At 49.6% G+C, this 18548-nt stretch overlaps 1 protein-coding gene and 1 pseudogene across 1 annotated transcript in view; one reads left to right on the top strand and one right to left on the bottom strand.

The window, feature by feature from the left end:
* LOC125623054 (somatomedin-B and thrombospondin type-1 domain-containing protein-like) overlaps positions 1 to 12643 on the top strand; it is a 60839-nt pseudogene extending 48196 nt beyond the window's left edge.
* LOC125622737 (tRNA (32-2'-O)-methyltransferase regulator THADA) overlaps positions 528 to 18548 on the bottom strand; it is a 38408-nt gene continuing 20387 nt past the window's right edge. Inside the window, exons 18-31 of the mRNA XM_048821022.2 lie at positions 17871 to 18019; positions 15295 to 15438; positions 14277 to 14381; positions 13440 to 13640; positions 11818 to 11968; positions 10592 to 10838; positions 9950 to 10186; positions 9043 to 9268; positions 8469 to 8675; positions 7853 to 8091; positions 6719 to 6901; positions 4463 to 4729; positions 2743 to 2948; positions 528 to 1469 (exon numbers count right to left, since the gene is read on the bottom strand). Coding sequence (XP_048676979.1) covers positions 1198 to 1469; positions 2743 to 2948; positions 4463 to 4729; positions 6719 to 6901; positions 7853 to 8091; positions 8469 to 8675; positions 9043 to 9268; positions 9950 to 10186; positions 10592 to 10838; positions 11818 to 11968; positions 13440 to 13640; positions 14277 to 14381; positions 15295 to 15438; positions 17871 to 18019 — 2834 coding nt within the window. The 3' untranslated portion in view covers positions 528 to 1197. The remainder of the gene's footprint in view (positions 1470 to 2742; positions 2949 to 4462; positions 4730 to 6718; positions 6902 to 7852; positions 8092 to 8468; positions 8676 to 9042; positions 9269 to 9949; positions 10187 to 10591; positions 10839 to 11817; positions 11969 to 13439; positions 13641 to 14276; positions 14382 to 15294; positions 15439 to 17870; positions 18020 to 18548) is intronic.

Genomic DNA, 18548 nt, shown 5'->3' with positions numbered 1-18548 from the left:
GGTGATAGACAAGAAGAGAGAGTCAGTCAGCCTGGGACTCGTTCACTTGAGTTCCTACAAAGAGGGGAGCCAAGGAAAGTTGCAGCAGCTCTGACTGTGTGTGTGTGATCTGCTCTCAGACAGGATCAGCGCCTGCATGTATTCCCCACCCTCTCACTACATCACACTGGATTAAGCTGGGGAGTGACGCATGAAGGGTCCCTTTTGTACTCTGAAGCCAGGAATTCTGGGACAGAGGCTGTATCAGTGAGGCATGGGCTCAACTGAGACAAGATGAAGGCTCTGTTGGTATGGGATTGTTGTTTTTGCATCAGCAGTTTGGACTAGAGTTAGACTACAAGGATGAATAAGTGAAGCAGTAACTAGCTTTGAGAGTCAGAGACTAACATTTGAGGAATCAGGGCATTTGCTAACTGATTGGGGTGTCTATATTTTCCATTTGAAAAGTGTTTCAGAGTGTTTTATAACACTGAATAATAGCAACACCCAATTAAGACTCTTTATTAGTGATAAAATCCAAGGGACGCTTTATTCAGCCAAAAGCATGTTTATTGGCTCCTTATAACAGGAGCCACAAACGTGGATAAAAAACAGTGAAATAAGATCAGGTGAGCAGGGGGATCAGAGTTTGAGATGTCACCTCTGTCCTTTGAGAACGTGTTCTCTCTGGTCCTTCCGGGAGTAGAGCTTCCAACCCTCCTCATTACAGGGAAGGCTGTCTTGACCTGAGAGTATCGGGCATACCAAGGAGCCCATGCCTTTCGGGTAGAGAGGAGCAGAATGATGGGCTAAGACCATCACTGGTATTATATGTTGGTAGTGATCTAATTTGTAAAGCTGCCCTCTGAATGAAGAACTGGAAGCTGTCACCTCCTGGCTTGATCCAGAGAATGTGTGGTTGATAAAATAAATCTGAGGAACCAGGATAACCTGAGGGGGAGAGGGGCCTGGATCCCGGGTAGTAGGACACTGTACCACTTCCCTTTCCTGGCTGGCAAATGGGGAGCACCTGAGTTCCATCAATAACCTACCAGTTCTGGATGGCTCCTGGCAGAGGAGAAATCAGGAAGGTGAGCGCAGAGATCCAGCAGTGTCTCAGAACAGAAATCTAAAGCACAGTGTAAAGAGAGCACACTCTGTCCCTTGGCTAATGGCTCGTGGTAACTCACTACAACACAGTTCTGCCACCCAGGATGATCAGACAGGTCTTACTGAGCACCTTATATCTGTGATCCCATAGTCTAAACTGAAGGTGGGGGCCATTCCATGCTGGGCCAGCAGTTCCTGTACCAGCACAAGTTCACTTCTCAGCTCCTGGGAAGTGCAGTGGATCTCTGAAGCACTGATGTGGATCCTTTCCAGACCATCCAGAGCATGGGCCAGAAGTGTAGCCTTCACTAGTAGCGCTGTGACAGCAGCATGCACCTTTGCACACCCCAGAGCTTTCATATGCAAAGGTGCGATGGCATCTAAAAGGGAGCAGAACAAGGCATTAATAGGGTTAGGGTGTGTATAGGATATCAGTGGCCGTCAAAAGTAATTTATTGAGACAGACGACAGGGCAAATAGTCCTGTTCACTGTCCCATCCTCTCTACGAGCCAAATTCCCATGTACGTCAGAGGGTAGATAAAGCACCATGTTGCTGTGGCAGGAATTAAGCTGTCACTGAAAAACCAGTGCCGCTCTCAGTGATGCTTGACATGCACTCCCAGCAGCAGCATGAAGGTGCAGAGCCATGAATATCTACCAGGGACTGCTGGCTTTTTTTCTGTTCCTGGCACAGGTGAATTCCGAGAACACCTGACTTGGCTTGTCAGCACATGGCCCAGACAGGCTCGTGCTTAAGCCTACGCTAAGCATCTCTGTTTGTTATTTAGTTTTCTTCATTTACAGAAGTGCCGGGCAGCTCCTCTGGACGTTTGCCTCAGTTTACCTTGGCTGCACAGAGCACAGCCAGTCCCTCCCCAGCACTGCAGCTCTAGTACAGAGATGCTACTGCAGTTTCCCTTGCCACGGGCAAATAGTGTATTATGCAGGTAACATTACGGGGATTTCTGGGTGCAATTTCCAGTTATCCCAAACCTCCAAGCTGTTTCTCATTCTCCAGTTTCACCTCTAAGCGCTATTTGTGATACACTAATAGGAGCCAGTTGAACTGTGTGGTGAATTTGGCCAAGAAACAGAAAACAAGTTACCATTGTCAGTCAATGGCACAGACCCTGCAAAGGGACAATTATGGAATATAGTGGCTGTTCCCTGGCTTTTCCTTTTGCACTCTTCGTTTTGTTCATCCCACCCTTGGTGCTGTTTGAAGGGAGGCTGGTTTATGGGGGGAAATGTTGGAACAACACACTTAAATGTAGCAGGTTTCTCCACATGTGGATCGTGGGCTAGAGCCTAGGTGAACTGTATTAACCTGACTGAGAACAACATTGAAAAAGTGTAAAGGATACTATGAAGTCACTTAAACCCCAAGTTTAACGTATCTTTGAAGTTGCAATATGGCAGGAAGTAATGTGCCGCTTCTTCCATTTTACTTTATTTAAAGCAATTATTCTAGCACCACATAGTTAAAGAGAGCAGCAATTAGTGCAGGTCCTACAAACAAACAAATCTGTGCTTTATGAACAAAAGTGTCATGTATGCAACCAGCTTTGCTTTGGTGTTAAGGCCGACACTGCGGGATATCTGACTGCCCATCGTGGGGAGAGATTAGATGCGATGCCAGTGTAGTTACGTACCTCGGCCCCACCAGAGCTTGCAGTGCTGTAGGTTGTGTAAGATGCTGGGTCCGGTGGCTTTCAGCCAGCGTTGAGTGAAGTCACAAAGCCGAGTGGCGGCGGGCACCCTGTCTAGCAGCTGAAGGAGGAAGGGGAGCAGCAGTCGGGATAAGACAGCTGGTTCCGCAAAAACATTGGGTTCGTCCTCTTTATACAGGCTGACCGCTCTGAAAGGGAAGCCAAGTCAAACGATAAACCCCACGTTTTGTCTCAGTCACTGATCTGCTCCTCCAAACACACCAGCGCGATTTCACGCTATGTACCAGCTGTGACAGCACAGTGATGGGTGTTGCATGAGCAGACGGGCTTTCAGTATTGGTGACTAGAAGGGATGGGATTTCACATGTTTTATGTTTACAGATTGAAAGGCCCAAGCCCTCCCTCTGTGGAGGACAGCTCCCTTGGGATACTGTCAATAATATCTCCCATCTATAGAGCACAGTTTTACAGGACTGTACCCCCATTAACTCCTTAATCCACACAAGTGACTTGGGAGAGACTGAAGTGTCATTTCCATTGTACAGATGGAGAAGCAGAGAGATTAAAGGCCTGATTTTCAAACGTGAGTGCCTAAAGCAAGGCACCTACGTAAGTGGCCTGATTTTGAGAGGTGCTGAGCACACGCAACCACCAGTGAAGTCAATGGGAGCTGTGCGCAAAACCTCTAAATAATAAATAAATAAATCAGGCCACTTATTTTCTCTCTATTCAAGAGATTTGGATACTTATGTTTAGGGCAGGATTTTCAAACATGGATGGACCAAGTTACCTGCCCCAGGTGGCACAGTGAGACTGTGGCAGAGATGGAGACAGAACTCAGTAGACTCTGCCCTCTATTTTCAGCCTCATTTGCATCCAGTCTGGACATTTTTATTTAAAAAAACAAAACAAAGAAACTCCTAAACAGACCATTTCTTTGCAGGGCCTAGTTTTTAATCTGCCCTTATAAAAACAAGTCGTCCCTATGGCTTTTATTCTGGAATACCATCTAGAGCGGCTTCCTCCGGAAGCAGAGACAAAACCAGGCTGCATTTGCTCTTTTCACTCCTACGAGGAGACGGAGCATCCCCTCCTTGTCCTTTGCTGGCACACGGGGATCACTGCTTGCATGTCTGAGCTGGCCCTTTACAAGCTGGTCACTTGGGCTCCCTCCTAAGAGGCAACCAAATTCTCATAATTTGCCTTGGTTCCTGAAGACAGGTTTCCCAATCCTAGTCTGCACTGTGGCTGCTTTGCAATACACTGCTGGCATAACCAGCAATGGCTGGATCTCTCCAGGGTTCTAGTATACTCCTGTGGCATGAAACAACCATAGATGTTCTTACGCCATTTCTAGTGTCTGCAGCTAGTGTTGGGAGGACATGGCCAGGAGAAAACTAGGAGTGGCCAGATCTTCCTATGCCACAGCAATCCCCAGCTCTCCTCCCGGCCCCTTGAAGCTATTGCCAGGCAGCTGCTCTAATATACACTGGGATATTGGACCAGTGCAAAGTGGGATGGGGGAGCGCAAAGGTGCCTCAAAGCAATCTTTGTATCCCTTTTGGAGTTGCCGTGTGCCCTCCCCTTGGCCACAGCTGAAGATGGGTCCTGAAATGTTTCTGGTGTGTGGCTCTTGTGGGGGGTGGGGGAGGGGACAGTGTATGTGTCTCCTTAACACCACTTTAGAATCCTAGCTGCTCACTTGTTGGCCTCCAGTTCTGTCAAGATGTTGCTGAGATCCAGCGTGGGGAGGTGCCGTAGCAAAAACTCAAAGGTGTCTTGGCAGCCCCAGAACTTTTCCAGCAGGACATGCAGCAGACACACCAGCCCTCTGTTACCCTGGATGAAGACACAACTATCTTGAGGCTGCGCTCCCAACATGTGCTGAACAAGGCTGGCGAAGACAGAGGCTTCACGTCGTACTTCCTGATCCTCATCTTGTAGCAGGTAAATGCCCATGTCCATCACACTGAGTGGAAAAAGAAAGACTTAATTTTAGTAGCATTTGGTGCTATCTGGAGCATTTCCAAGCTGTCCAACTACAATGCCAGGGGATAATCCTACACAGTGAGGTTATAATTAACAGGAAACTGGTTTAAACACTTGGATGGTCAATATCACCATTACTTGTTTCTGGCAGTGCTTGGCAATGTGTCAGGTGTTAGATACATGAAAGGCCCTGCCCCCAAGAGCTTCCAGTTGAAAGAGACAAAGCTAACAGACGGAGGCTGGGGGAAAAGGGGAATATACCAGCAGAGTGGTCAGATGGAAACTAGTTACATCCTGGTAATGTTTAACAAAGATTCTTTTCCCTTTTGTAAAGTGACATACAATATCCTCAAGTACTCCACAACCTTGTCACAGGCAGCCTGCCTCTGTTCATCAGTGCAATGTGCCCCATCCAATATTGAGGATTTTCATGAGGACACTGTTGGGGAGAGTTGGACCCAACATTTACATTTTGTTTAAAAAAATATTGTTTTGCAAACCCTTAGGTCAACAGAAACATTTCCAGTATTTTTATTTAAACTCCAACTTACAAGTCTTTTGTTTAAATTTAAATTTTCCTGTGTTGTGTTTGCAACTGGAATGTTGCAGAGTTGTGTTATCCTGCATGAGGGCCAGAAAATGACACTGCCAAGTTCATTTTCATTGTCCAGGCTGAGTGAAATGCAGAGAGTAAACAAACAGTGCTTATAGCAAAAAGGAGCTGAGGCTTTCAGGTGTCAGCAGCAGCAGCATAGGTAACAGCATCTTGTTTTTAAAAATGTGATTTGTAACTTGGCAATGTCCCCTTTAATATTCTTCAATGCGATTTTCCTTCAATGCAAATCTTCTATTAAAGAGGCAAGTTATTAAACTTTAGGGCCAGAAACTGGGATTTTGGATGCTAGAGCAGTACTAGGAATGTGTATGGTCAATGACGATCAAGAAAACCTGACTTTCATGCCACCACGATAACAAGTATTGCTCAAAGTCAAGCTGAATTAGCTCTTGCCAGGAAATTAAAAAATAAATAATATGAGGTTTTTTAGTTATATAAACAAAAAGAGAATAAGGATGGATGATATTTACCCCCGCATACATGAGGGGTAAATAGCTATTTAAGCTAAAGGACAATGTTGGCACAAGAACAAATGAGTATAAACTGGCTATGAATAAATTCAGGCAGGATATTAGAAGGTTTCTAAACATCAGAGGGATGAGGTTCTGGAACAGCCTCCCCATAGGAGTTGTGGGGGCAAACCACTTGTTTTAAGAGAGAGCTGGATACATTTTTTTACTGTGACTGTATGAGGGGGTTGCTTATGCTGGAAGGGGCTCAGCAGCCCTGAGGCCCATATCTGGTGTATGGTCCTAAAAGCTCATGCTTCAGAGTTTCCACCGGCTACCTGCAGGGGTCAGGTAGGGATTTTCCCCTCCAGTGTATTCTGGGTTTGTTATTTTTAAATCTCCTTCCTCTGACTTATCAAGGATAGCCACAGCTGGCAATGGGATATTGAAGTGGGAGGGCCAGGACTCTGAGATGGCACCAACCATTCTCTCTCTCTCAGATGCTTGGCTGGCTGGTTCTTGCTCACATGCTTAGGGTCTAACTGATGGCCATGCGTGGGGTCGGGAAGGAATTTCCCCCCAGGTCAGATTGGCAGAATTTTTGCCTTCTTCTGCAGCAGGTGGGTGCGGGTCAGTTGCCAGGATTACGTGGGTGTATCTCATTGAATCATTTCCTGCCGTTGTGGGGGTCTCAGGCACTGGTGCACCATGGCCCCCCCTACTCTCTGCCTGTGGCACATAATATTCTAGTCTCCTGCGGGCTGGAATACTTTGGTCTCATTTCGGTTGTTGGGATCAGTGTGCGGGAGGTGGTGGTGGCCTGTGATACGCGAGAGGTCAGATGAGATTATTTGGAGGGTCCCTTCTGGCCTCAACTCTCTGACTCTAAGTGTCAGCTACATACCGCACAGCAACCAACAGCAGGGATGGGCAGGAGGCTTCCAGGGCACTCTGAACCACGTCAGCTCCTGCCAGCTTGAGAGACCTTGCTGCTGCCAGTCTCAGCACCTCCGAAGAAATGGATCTGCTGCATCTTTCCAGCATCACGCACCATCGCTCAAGCAGGGGATAATCCCGAAGCTTGGAACTGTCACGAGTGAGAGAGATGGAATGTCAAAGTCAGGTCATTCCTTCTGGCACTCAGCTGACTGTCCCAAAACAGAATTCTCCCTTTTCGGGGAGATTCTGTACCAATAAGCCAGACCCATGTCACTGCACCAGACTAGTGAAGCTGCCATAAATCCTTTGACATTGGGCATTTGTTGATGTCTACTGCAAAGACTAAATCAAAATGCATTAAAGTATATCAGGTCCTGTAGTGAAAGGTCATGGTTCTCTGCAGAACACTGTGGAGACGCCGTAGCACCTCTGGTTCTGTCCCTCTCACAGCAGTTACATCCTATTATTCTCCATCCATTCAAGCACAGGGTCTGGGAGTCCCGAGAAGCAGGGCCACTTGAGGTCAAATGCTACTCCAGGCACAAAAGGATTCCCATAGCTGCCAGTATTTTAGGGTGATACCTGCCCCAGGGCTCCTTGGACACGCAGCATTGTTTATGCTGTACCCTGCTTACTGGACAATTATCTCCTGCACTGACACCTCTGTAACTGGCACCCCTACGTTTCTTAGCCAGCACCATTGTACATGTTGCTGCAGGCATGTTAACTACAGCTTCTGTTCAGTTGCAAGTGATCTGCTTCTCTTCCATGTTTGTCTCCTCTCTCTCGGGGAATGGAGTAAATTGTTATCAGACCACCTACCAAGCAGGGCAGAGCTCAAATGCAGTGCCAGTTAAATCGGTATAGTGGAAGGGCACGTGCCTCCAATAAAATTCAATGCAAACCAAGTAGGAGCAAGAGAAAAAAGTCAGGAGAGAAGCACAGACCTGAATATATTATATAGGCAAATGCCAAAAACGTGTCTGCTATTGTAAGGCTCAGTGCTGCTCCTACCAAAATCCAGGGCAAAACTCTTATTGACTTCTATGGACCATCAGAAAATGAGCGAGAGGGTACAGAAGAATAAGACCCTACTTACCCCAGGACAAAGAGCAAGCTAATCACAGACAGTGCCTGGAGGAGGAGGTCTGGGCCAGGAGACTCCGTTTCCACCATAAACAGCAGGACATCCACACACGCTGCAGCAGGACCCAAAAGTTTATGGAAAACATCCTGGGTCTGGGATGAAGGACTGCGGCACAGATGCACCAGAGCCTCCAGGTACAACTTCAGGAACTCTTTGTCCCTCCGACCTTGTACCACCGACTTCAGGTTTTCCTGTTGAAGAAAGGGAAAGTTCCCAGAGAAATAAGGAATCAGTGTCCCTCTCTGAAAAAGCCCTTTTAATTTGGGATTAGCAATGACGCTTCTAAAGCTAAACTGCAGCTGTGGAAGTGCGGTGGATTAACGCTCTAGCCACTCACCTCTAGAGACTTGGGTTCAAACTCCCATTAGGATGCGAGGAGAAAGGCATACGGTGTCAGTACTAAGTGAATGAGCTCAGCACAGTGATTTCTAGGAACACCTAACTAGCCAAGCTCATCAGAATGGGAGCTCAGAAAGGCACGATCTAGTTCCACAATGTGGGGGTGTTAGGATTGAACAGGTCCTGAACGTTCACTCTGATTTAAAATCTCTACGGAGCCTTGCCTTACCAGTAACGTCAGCTGGAGACTCTTCTCTAAGTCCTTGCTTCTTTTCTCCTCCCCTTCAATCACCCACGTCAGGATGGCTGATTGTATATCAACATCTGCCTCTTGGAGGAGCAAGCAAACTGCACCAACTCTCTCAGCCCCAGCCAGGCTTGCTGCCTCCTTGCAGAGGAAGTGGATGATAACTTGATGGAACACAGCGGAGCCCACCTGCAAGAAAATCAGAACGGCTGCTTATATGCTGCTCCATGAAAGGCTGTGCTTTCCAGACAGGGACAAGATCCCCTTGATGTGGACCAGGTTTGGATGAGTGCCCTACACTATGTGCCCACTGCAAGCACATTTAATAAAAGTGAAATAGCTGGAGAACTAATTTTAACCTACATTTTCCTCTTAAGCAGAGATGATCTGACTGCTCCTCATCCCTATCCTGTACTCCAGACCCAGCAGAGAGTTTACAATGGTCTATTGTGAGTTTGCAGCTTGACTAGCAGCATATTCCTGCTGCATATTCCTTATCCTTGAGCTGTTTCTGTGGCTCCAGTGAGCCACAATGAACACATCCTCAGGCAAATACCTGGAGCTTGGAAGATCTTGCCTTCTGCCCTGGCCTGAAGCTGTCCAGTTCACTGCTCACAACCTCTCGAAGACACTTTGCAAAACCCTGGGTGCAGCTCCCCACCAACAGGGAGATGACTTGGAGGTAAGCCGAGCGAATCAGAGGGCACTGCTGTGCGGGGGTGACCAACCAGAACTGGCCTTCCAGCTGATGAGCCACAGACAGCATGGCATCTGCTGACAAACTGAAAGGAAACGGCAGAGTTTACCTAGCAAGGTACCAGTAACAATAGTTATTGGTTAGCTGTTACTAAACAGCTTGGATACAGGAGCATTAGCGTGTCTCTCTGAAAGGTGCTGGCCCAGTTCTCTCCGCAGAGCCATGCGTTACAGTTCTGTTTCTTGGAAGGGGACAGGGTACTGCATTGATAAAGGTTGGGAACACTGCTCAGTCGCTACTAGACCACCCTGTATCCTGTCTTATGGTGGCGTCATTGGGCTCTTTCCTTCTGTTTCTGGGGTGTGTGATGGAACCTTTTCCCCCACCCCTGCAGCCAAACAGAACATGAGGTCAGCGTACGTCCTTCTGCATTGTCCCTCGCACTCCATGAAGCAGCCAGCAGGGCTCCATGCAGCATGGTCTGTCCTTATTTCTTGCCCCTTTGATAGCAAATGGAGCCGTTTCACAAAAGGCTGGATGGCCATAAGCACAGGAAGCGAGTCAGCTGGTGAGTTCGTGATGGAGCCGCTGCTCTGCCACTCAGCTGGGAAGTAACATTCCTAGGTTAATTTCAGTGTTTGCCTTGGCATTCCTTGCCAGGCTGCTCGCACTACGCCCCTGGCTTTGGAGTCTGGATCTGAGGTCATGCCTTGCTGCTGTGCATACAGAAAGGGAGTGAGGGAATGGCACTTAGAAACCCACTCACCAGTTGGTGTCTGCAGCGTAAGCCAGCAGAGCCCGTATCTGCAGCAGACGCCCATGCAGCGTGTTGTGGGATAGGACACTGCCTTGCTTAGCTAAGTCCCCAGCCAGTCGCAGCAGGAGCTTCCCGTATTCAGCCGTAGGGACAACCGGGACCAGGGCCTTGGCTGCCATGACTCGCACAGCATAGATGGGGTTTCCTGCAAGCTGAAGCAAGGGCTCCAGGAAGCAAGTGGAGATGCTACGGAGCGAGCAGTGCAGGGCGGGAAACAAAGCAAAGATTATCCTCCTGCTGGTCTTCGGCCCTGCTAAATGGAGCTGAACAGAAAGGGCTAGAAAAGGACGACGACAGCTCGAGAGCATGTCTTGGCTCTGCCCGTCAGCTCCTCGGGGTCTCTGAGCCCTCAGTACCCGCAGTGTCACTGCAGTGCCCGGCCGTCGCACAGCCCATCCTCTGCAAGGATGCAAGTGAACCAGAAGAGGACAGGGACCCTCCCCCTCTGCAGAAGGCGGCTGGATGCCATTGGCTCTGGGAGGCGGTCAGCCTCACGCAGGCCATAGGTAGCAGTGCCCTGCGGGGACCCCTGGCCTGCACCCTGCCACCTGCCACCTGCCCATGGGGTGGCCTCCTCCCCTTTTTCTCTACCTGCTCAGTCCATCCGCCCCGGGTTGGAGTTTTGCCAAGAGCGTGAGGATGGCGTGGAGCGAGGGGCAGAGGTGAAACCTCCCTCCCTCCGGCTCTCCTGCTGTCTCCAGAGCTGAGTGCAGCTCTCCCAGCAGGATCTCCCTCAGCTGCGGGTAGCGGCTGAAGAACGCCTGAGGGCTCACCCCGTCCTGAGCGCAGCTATCTTCCCGGCTCCGCTTCGGACCCAGCACCCGAGCTGTGAGGGCGCCTGAAAGAAAGCAAGCGGGGGAAGGGCATCAGAAACCACAGCCACTGGCTCACGGCAGGGATGAACCAGCTACCCATGTACTCTGCCTTGTGCTTCAGCATGAGCAGCAGGTCCACCAGAGCCGCATTCAGGCAATGGCAACGTATTAGTGGTTTGAGCACGGAGACTCCCTGACGCCTTTCCTTGGAGCCTGCTTCAAATCCCAGCAGGGCTGACTCAGCCATTCATTCTTCCCAGGCAGGGAGATGGAGTACTCGACGGGAGACACTCTCAAAGAGACTCTGAAGAGCAGGTCCCCCCGCTCTGCAGGGCATTAAAGATGCTGTGGCCTGTTTGCTGGGGTTTGCCTCGGGCCCTTGTCCAGCAGCTCCCACTCCACTCACTTTCATGCTGAGCTACCCTCCACCCCACAGATGGCTGCATTTCATTGATGCTGTGTATAGTGAAAGAGATGGAGACAAGTCAAAATGTAGATCCTGACGGGGACTGCCCCAAAGGTCAGACCCGGGGTTTTGCTTGGGGCCATCTCTTGAGGGCAGTTTGGAAAATGCTCTGTGGGGAGGGAGTCTGTATAAAACATTATTCTTACACCCTTTAGGGAACAGCAACTGTCACCCTCCCTAAATAGCTAAGGAAGTGGCTGGCAGACCTGTTAAGCTGAGCATTCCTGAAGTAGCCCAGCGCTTGTCTAATTTGGGACTCTTTCGAACAGATAGAGGAATTAGCCTGTTAAGACTCACCCTAGACTGGAGGACACGTTTTGCAAACCGTACGACACCATATCTCCTCCCCACCAATATTATTCATAGCAGAGTTTCTGACGTGCTCTTCTTGCTTTCTATTCCATTAGTTCCTCAGAGGGCACTATGGGCCGGACACTGAGCAGAGCAATGGCCTTGCTCCGATGGAGGGTCACTGATGGAAGGACACCCGTGTGTGCACCCCATGGCACTGCTAGGAATAAGCAGCTATTACTCACTGAAGAGCTGGATGGCTGCGTTTCTCATGGCCCAGCTAGACGAGCCTAGTGCCTTCAGAAGCAGAGCCATCATAGGCGGGACATACTGGAGCAGCGCCGTTCCCAGGCCGGAGCCACGCACCAGTGTCTGCAACACATGCAAGGCAGAGACCTGCAGAGAACACACAACAAAGATCACTGGGGTGGCCCAGGGACTTCTTGGGGCCCACTGGCAGAAGGCAGTGCCCTGGGTCTGGTCTCTACAGAATCGTTCATCAAAGGGTGTCTTGTAAGATCTCCAGTGAAAGCCTGTGTCATGCTGATTGACATAATCCCCGTGAAGTGTTCGTACAGGTAATATGTAAAGGGGGGACGGTGTTTCTTTCGGGTGGGAGCTGCTTATCCACCTGTCCAGCTATATGTAAATTGAATACTGTATACTTCACAGACTGACCGCAGTGCTAATCAAGAGATTGTGAAATCTCCATGGGAGATTCTCTGCAGGAAAAACCAAGCAGCAGGAGGTATCCTGTTTACAAGTGATGACAGTGGATGGCTGGAACTATATCTGGGGATACAATGGTGTGCCCAGGTATCCTTCACTGAGGGGTCAAGCTGCCAGCTGGCTTGTCTTTTGAACGGAGGATCACAGCCAGTCTGACTGTCTGATGAAGAGAGAGAGACTTTGGGTGAGTAACCTTTATGAGACAGGGGAATGTCTTGTTAAGTTTAGGCTTTAGAAAGCATGTTATGATTTTATATGTAACCATTTGTTCCCATTAATTCTATCTGCTGCTTCTCAAATCTCTGGTCTTTGTTAAATAAACTTTTCCTTGGTTTCACTACACGCTAATCCAAGCGCCGTCAGCTGAGTGGAGCGGTGGTTCTGAGGTGCAGCTGGTGCGTACTGTGCCCTTGGGAGTAGTGGATCTGTGAATGCAGGAAGCATGCAGTAGAATACGGGCTGGACTCTTCCGGGGGAAGCCTGGAGGGCTCAGGGGCTACATGTGTCTATGCCTTACCTGGAGAGGGACAATGGAGCCTCCGTGGGCTGAGTGGGGGATTGATTGTGTTGCCTGTGGCTGGTGGAATTTCTGATCTGACCCCTCACAGATATGGCTTCCTCACGCTAGGGGCAGGTGATAGCGAGGTGCCTTGCAGCCCTGGGTACACCCCCCCCAGAAGCGTCACAGTCATTTCCCATTCATAGAGCAGCTTTCATTGCCAAGGAACTTGATGTACTACACAGAATGCAGATGGGTCGCTTCTGGGGACACAGCAAACACTAGGCAGTAGTTCGGGGAAGCAAACGGAAAGCCGTCTGCCTCAGCTGGATCGGCCAGGGAAGGTAAGTCGATGTGACGCTGTGGTGAACAGCTCTACTCTAGTGAAAACCAGCAGGACGCCTGGAGTGGGCACAAGTGGTTTGCTTGCGTGGTTTGTCTCATCTGAGAGATGGTGCTGCAGGCTGCATGGTGACCCCAGCCCCGTTCGGAGGGCAGGGTCCTCGCTCAGCAGCGCCACTGCCTGGGATTCAGGAGGCAGCCTGCCTGGCTAACCAACATAGGCGAGAGGTAGGTCTCTTCTGCTGAATATCATCCACTGATGCGTGAGCTGAACTGCTCGGTGCTCAGGCCTCTTACCTGAGGGAGGTCCAGTGTCTGGTCCCAGTTCTGCGGGAGAGGCGTGTTGGCCAAGGCCAGTAAAGTCTGGATGCAATATGCTAGCAGAGGGCGCCCCTTGGAGGGATCCTCCCCACCGACGATACATAGGAAGAGCATGGGGAAGCCAGCTGCCCTGCGGGTAATGGAGCTGCTCCTGGGGCCACTTAACAATTCCAAACCCTGAGAAACAAAACCAGCACAGGAAGCTGTAAGTGACTGAGAGATTACACCTTGCGGTGTTCAGACTGGATTGCAGTTTAGGAGCGCCGAGCTCCCAGGCCTGTGCTCACCCCGTGGGCAAACATCCAGCGCCCATGTTTGTTCTGTAATAAGTGCTGGGAGTGATACAGGGCGGGTACACGTGGACTTAACAGCCGAGGGGAGAGCAGGACCCAAAGGGCGTTCTGCTTAGTCCTCATTAGCTATAGGCTGGTTCGGGAAGAAGGGTTCAGTGGAGTGGAAGGGATGCTCAGACCTTTGGGGTGTACAAGGCCTCAGCAAGGGATTTTGGGGGAATACAGCAATGGTCTTTTGTCCTTAAGTTTACAACTGTTCTAAACCTCTCTAAAAACAACACACATGGGTGTGCGTTCAGAACAATACATGAGTGAGGGGTCAATCAAAACTCTGACTTGATTAAAGTTAATTAGCCTGTAACTCCTTACAGAAGGGGGCTGAGTTTTCCTGTGTTTGAACGCGTACTGCGGCCCTGATCCTGACTGAGGTCTTTGGGTACCTCTGTAATATAAGTAACTGTTACCTTTAACTGAAAGACCATCTCCCCATGATGCCTAGAGCAAGAAGTGGTTGCAATACCTGTGCCAGCATTGTTCTTGGCACTGCTTGCAGTTCTGCATGAGGATGGTTCAGCAAAGCAGTGCAGAATTTGGTGAATCCCATGCTGCATCCTTCAACTGCTCCCTAGGACAGAAGAATAGTCAGGGCTCTGCAGGTTCAAAGGGCTTTCCATCTGCTATCTAATCAAGCCCCATGAGGGAGATATTCACCTCTTTTCACAGATGGGGAAGCAGAAGCAGATAAATGTAATGACTTGGTCAAAGCTGCAGAAGTTAAGTGTCAGAGCCAGGATTAGAAATCGTAGTCCTATGCTTAAGCCAAAGCCCCTGGCCTACACGATAGAACATTAACATGGAGGAATTTTATAGAGCAGAGAGGTGGATTTTGTGGGTGAAGCTAATTACGAACCTCTGCTCGCCACTGTGTGAGTTCAAAGGGGACAGTCGAGCCACTCGCCTGTCTCACATGATACATTATCCCCACTGGGGATACCACCCATTTCAAACAGAATTTTGTAGAAGGCTGAGTGTCGAGGTTTGCTGCATTGTGTGGGTCTAGTCCCTGCACTGCATCATGGGACGTGTAGCCCAGAGGCTGAGTGACAGAGCCCATAGCGCTATCCAAGAAACAGTGACATAACTAGCTGCATCCATGCAAAGGGATCCAGGTTCACTGCTGGGACACAAGGAAGGTAGGGCAGGAAGAAGAAGAGATGGGATGTTGGACGCTGTTCTGTGGTCATTGCCACTGTCCAAAGCAGTAATGACTTGCTCCAAATAGAGCCCTGCTGTGTTCTTGGCCAGGAGTTGGCCCTTGTAAGGGTTACGGGGGAAGGACTGGTGGGGACCCACACTCAGGAGGGAAAACCATTTGCTGAGTTATGGGCCAGCTGGAGCTTTGTTTTGCACTGCTGTAAGCCCCACAGTGACATGAGCCCTGGGCCATTCAGAAGAGTGGGAGCGCCCCACCCCCCACTCAGGCCTGAGACGGGACGGAGGGTATGGCACAGCCTATCCGGGCCGGACGCTGTTCTTACCCAGTGCCGACACTTCAGCAGCACTTCCTGAAACACTCTAGCCGCCATCTTGAACACGGCGAGTGGCAGGAGCGGCTCAGGCCCCGTCGGGGGTGCCAGGGGGAGAATCTTCTCCACTAGGCCTCCCAAGAGCAGCCCTATTTCCTGAGGGGGCCAAAGAAACAAAGCAAATTAGGCAACCTCGCTGAATCGACATGGCCTCTCCTTGGCGCTAGTGAGGGATTTGGTGCATTGCTGGTTAAGAGCATCATTATGCTCCAGGGTGCTTTAAAAAGCTGAGAGCACAGGGTGAGCGGCAGACATGCCTCAGCCCGGTTTCCACTTGCACAAACTGAAGAGCCCCCTCGAGCTGTATTTTGCTTTGCCCTCCCCTCGCCCCACCCCAGTCAATGCTTCAGTAAGGTGGGGAATTTATACCTATGCAGTCTCCTGCAAGGATCGATCTGAGCCCAGATTTATCCTGCTGCCACTGAAATGGTAAAAACTCCCACTGACTTCAGTGGGAGCAAGATCAGGTCCCTGATTATCCCATCTCCTTGATCACCAATGTTTGCGGGTACCCAGGAATCAAACCAAACCAGAGAGGCAGAGAGCAGCAAGTCTCTATTGTGCAAGGACCCTGCAAGTTCTGGGAGGCATTTTAACGCCAAGGCAAATCAATCAGGTTGTCTTTTATTATTGCTAAAGGGCAATAGCTAAAAATAGTGCTTTGCAGACTAATGTAAGAAGCCCAGGTCCCTGCCCTGAGAAGTTGAGTTAAACAATGTACAGACAAAAGAGGGGGGGGTGGCTAGAACAAAACCCTCTGATTTTGTAACGCTGAGGTGTGGCACAAGAAAGCAGGAGAGGACAGGTAACAGAAGGTGCTAACAGAACTGTATGTTCAGGAGGGCCTTGAAGGGGAAGAGCAAGGTGGCTAAGAAACATGGCTCTAATTAATGCTCCCTCAAGCTGTTTACAACGGTCCAGGGACAGCTACATCGAATACATCACCGGCCACCAACAGTACCAGGAGGTGTGAGCCGGAGCGACATCGTGCATCAACTACGAGAAAGGGACTGAGAGACTTTTTCCATTGGACCATATGAACTGGAACCATAAACTCACTGAACATTAAATCTCATCAAATGAGGGGGTAAATCCATCCTCATCACTGTATCCACTCATTATACGCCACACCTGAACATAACCATTATATGAACAACATACCCCCATATCTCAATGTCTGTACTTTGACCCGTTACCCTTTTACCCCCAGTCGGGGATATTGCAGATTATGTATTCCTTACGCCATCCAATCCTAAACCAAACTTCGCACCCCTTGATAATCTGTACCTTATTCCCTGATAACCAGAAACTTCTATGCTTCAACTCTACCATTTTCTTTTTATTTTAAGATCTTAATAAAATTATTAATTCTTTACTGGTCTGGCAGCCAAGTGTAACGCAGAAAGGTGCAAAACTCTCTCCTGCCTTTCCAAACATGCAAGTCAGTGATAGAAATAATTCCCTAGCTGAGCCTGGCACTCAAAACCCTCAGTGAGCAGGGTAGGAATTGGCTGATCCACAGAGTCAAATCATCACTAAGAGCAAAATTCTCCTGTAACAGGGCCTGTACTGCTGTAGCCAAGAGCTTCTGTCCTGCCGTGTGTTTCCTGTGACAATATGACTCAGCAGCAGAGTTATCAGTCGTTTAAGTATCTTCATCTAGGCCTTGATCATCAGAGGTATTTAGGCTCCCACCTTTCAATGAAGTCAGTGGGAGTTAGGTGCTCAAACAGAGACTGGATCTGGGCCAGAGATTCTAGAGAATTACACAGACACACCAAACAGACAGCTGGCATGTTGGTACAAAGGCTCCATAGTGCTGTATCTTATTAGCCAACAGCAGGACATGCTTGGAGGAACTGTCCTCATTAAAAAAGCCATCCTATTGCCAGACTATCTAGGGAGGGACCCATTCCCCAGCTGGTGCCTGGGATTAGCAGTACAGGAGCTGAGTCAGGAAGACTCAGGGCGTGGTGCAAAGGGGTGGGGCGGGACCTGAAGCAACTGGAGCCCATTACGTCCCCAGGAAACCAGTCAACTATTTAAAAGAAGGAGTCAGCAATGCCTTTGAGACAGTAGCTACCAGTGAGCCACAGTGAGGAAACAAGGTGAGTTGTATCTGTCCACACCAACCGGGAGTTTGTCTTGGCTTGTGTTTAACCTGGGGGTAAAGGAGTTTAGGCCTGTTCTTTATCTGACAAGGAAATCAGACTGAGGCCAGGGAAATGAGCCCTTTTTGTTTGCCCTGAGTGTGAAAAGGTGGAACTTCAGCACTGGGGCTAGGGTAAGCTGTAAAGGGAATCTTTTTAAAAAAACCCACCTTAGTTTCCTGGGTTTTCTTTGGCAGAGGACCCAGTTCACCCAGTGCACTTCTCAGCTAGAGTGACGGAGAAGCTGCAGGAGAGGAACATGCATCTTGTGTACTTCCCCTGCTTCCCAAACCAAAGGTGTCCCCCGTCCTGGCTGCCGTCTCTGTCCCAAGCCTCTTGGTGATGGAACTCTACCGGCCGCTCACGGAAGCTCCTTACCTTCACTGAGACCCAGCAGCAGGTCAGGATAAGGTTGTGCTCCTCGGACAGCAGGATGGAGTCCTCCCCATCCTGCTGCTCCAGGCCTTTCCCCAGCATGATAAGGGAGCCAATAGCATTTATCATGTCCGCAAATGAAGGAGCGGCAGCTGCAAAAATACAAGCAGAAAGCAGATTTATTTTAGCCATAGCGTAGGTAACAATGCATGGGGAAGTAAAGCAGAGCCTGCTATGGATATGAAATCCAGAGGAAAGGAGAAGGGAAATGGCCATACGAAGGTAGATGGTCACCTGAGGTCTTGCTTTAGACTGAGAGAAGGATCAAATCCATGATCTTCTGGGGTGGGTGGGTGTGAAACTTCCATAGTGTGGCAAGTAGCTAAAGAGAGGTTGCGGTGTGAACCCCCTCCCCCCAAAACCATGATCCTGTGGACCCTCCCTACTTTCCCATTGTGACTGTACGACATCCCTGACATAACCGCAGTTGTGTATTCAGGTTGTTGTCTTTAAAGGGCCAAGTTCCTTCTTAAAGTCAATTGAGGTCTCCTTCTGCCCTTTATTTCACTTTTCCCCAACCTCTGGGTCTGCTCTTCTCTCCTCCTGCTCATTCTTCTCTGCCACCTGGGCCCCTTCTCCACTGTCACTTGGTAGCCTTAACCCTTGCTGCCCTAGCCATTC

Source organism: Caretta caretta, chromosome 15, assembly GCF_965140235.1.
Source record: "Caretta caretta isolate rCarCar2 chromosome 15, rCarCar1.hap1, whole genome shotgun sequence".
NCBI lineage: Eukaryota > Metazoa > Chordata > Testudines > Cheloniidae > Caretta > Caretta caretta.
The sequence above is the reverse complement of the archived record's forward strand: the minus strand, read 5'-3'. Positions and strand labels throughout refer to the sequence as shown.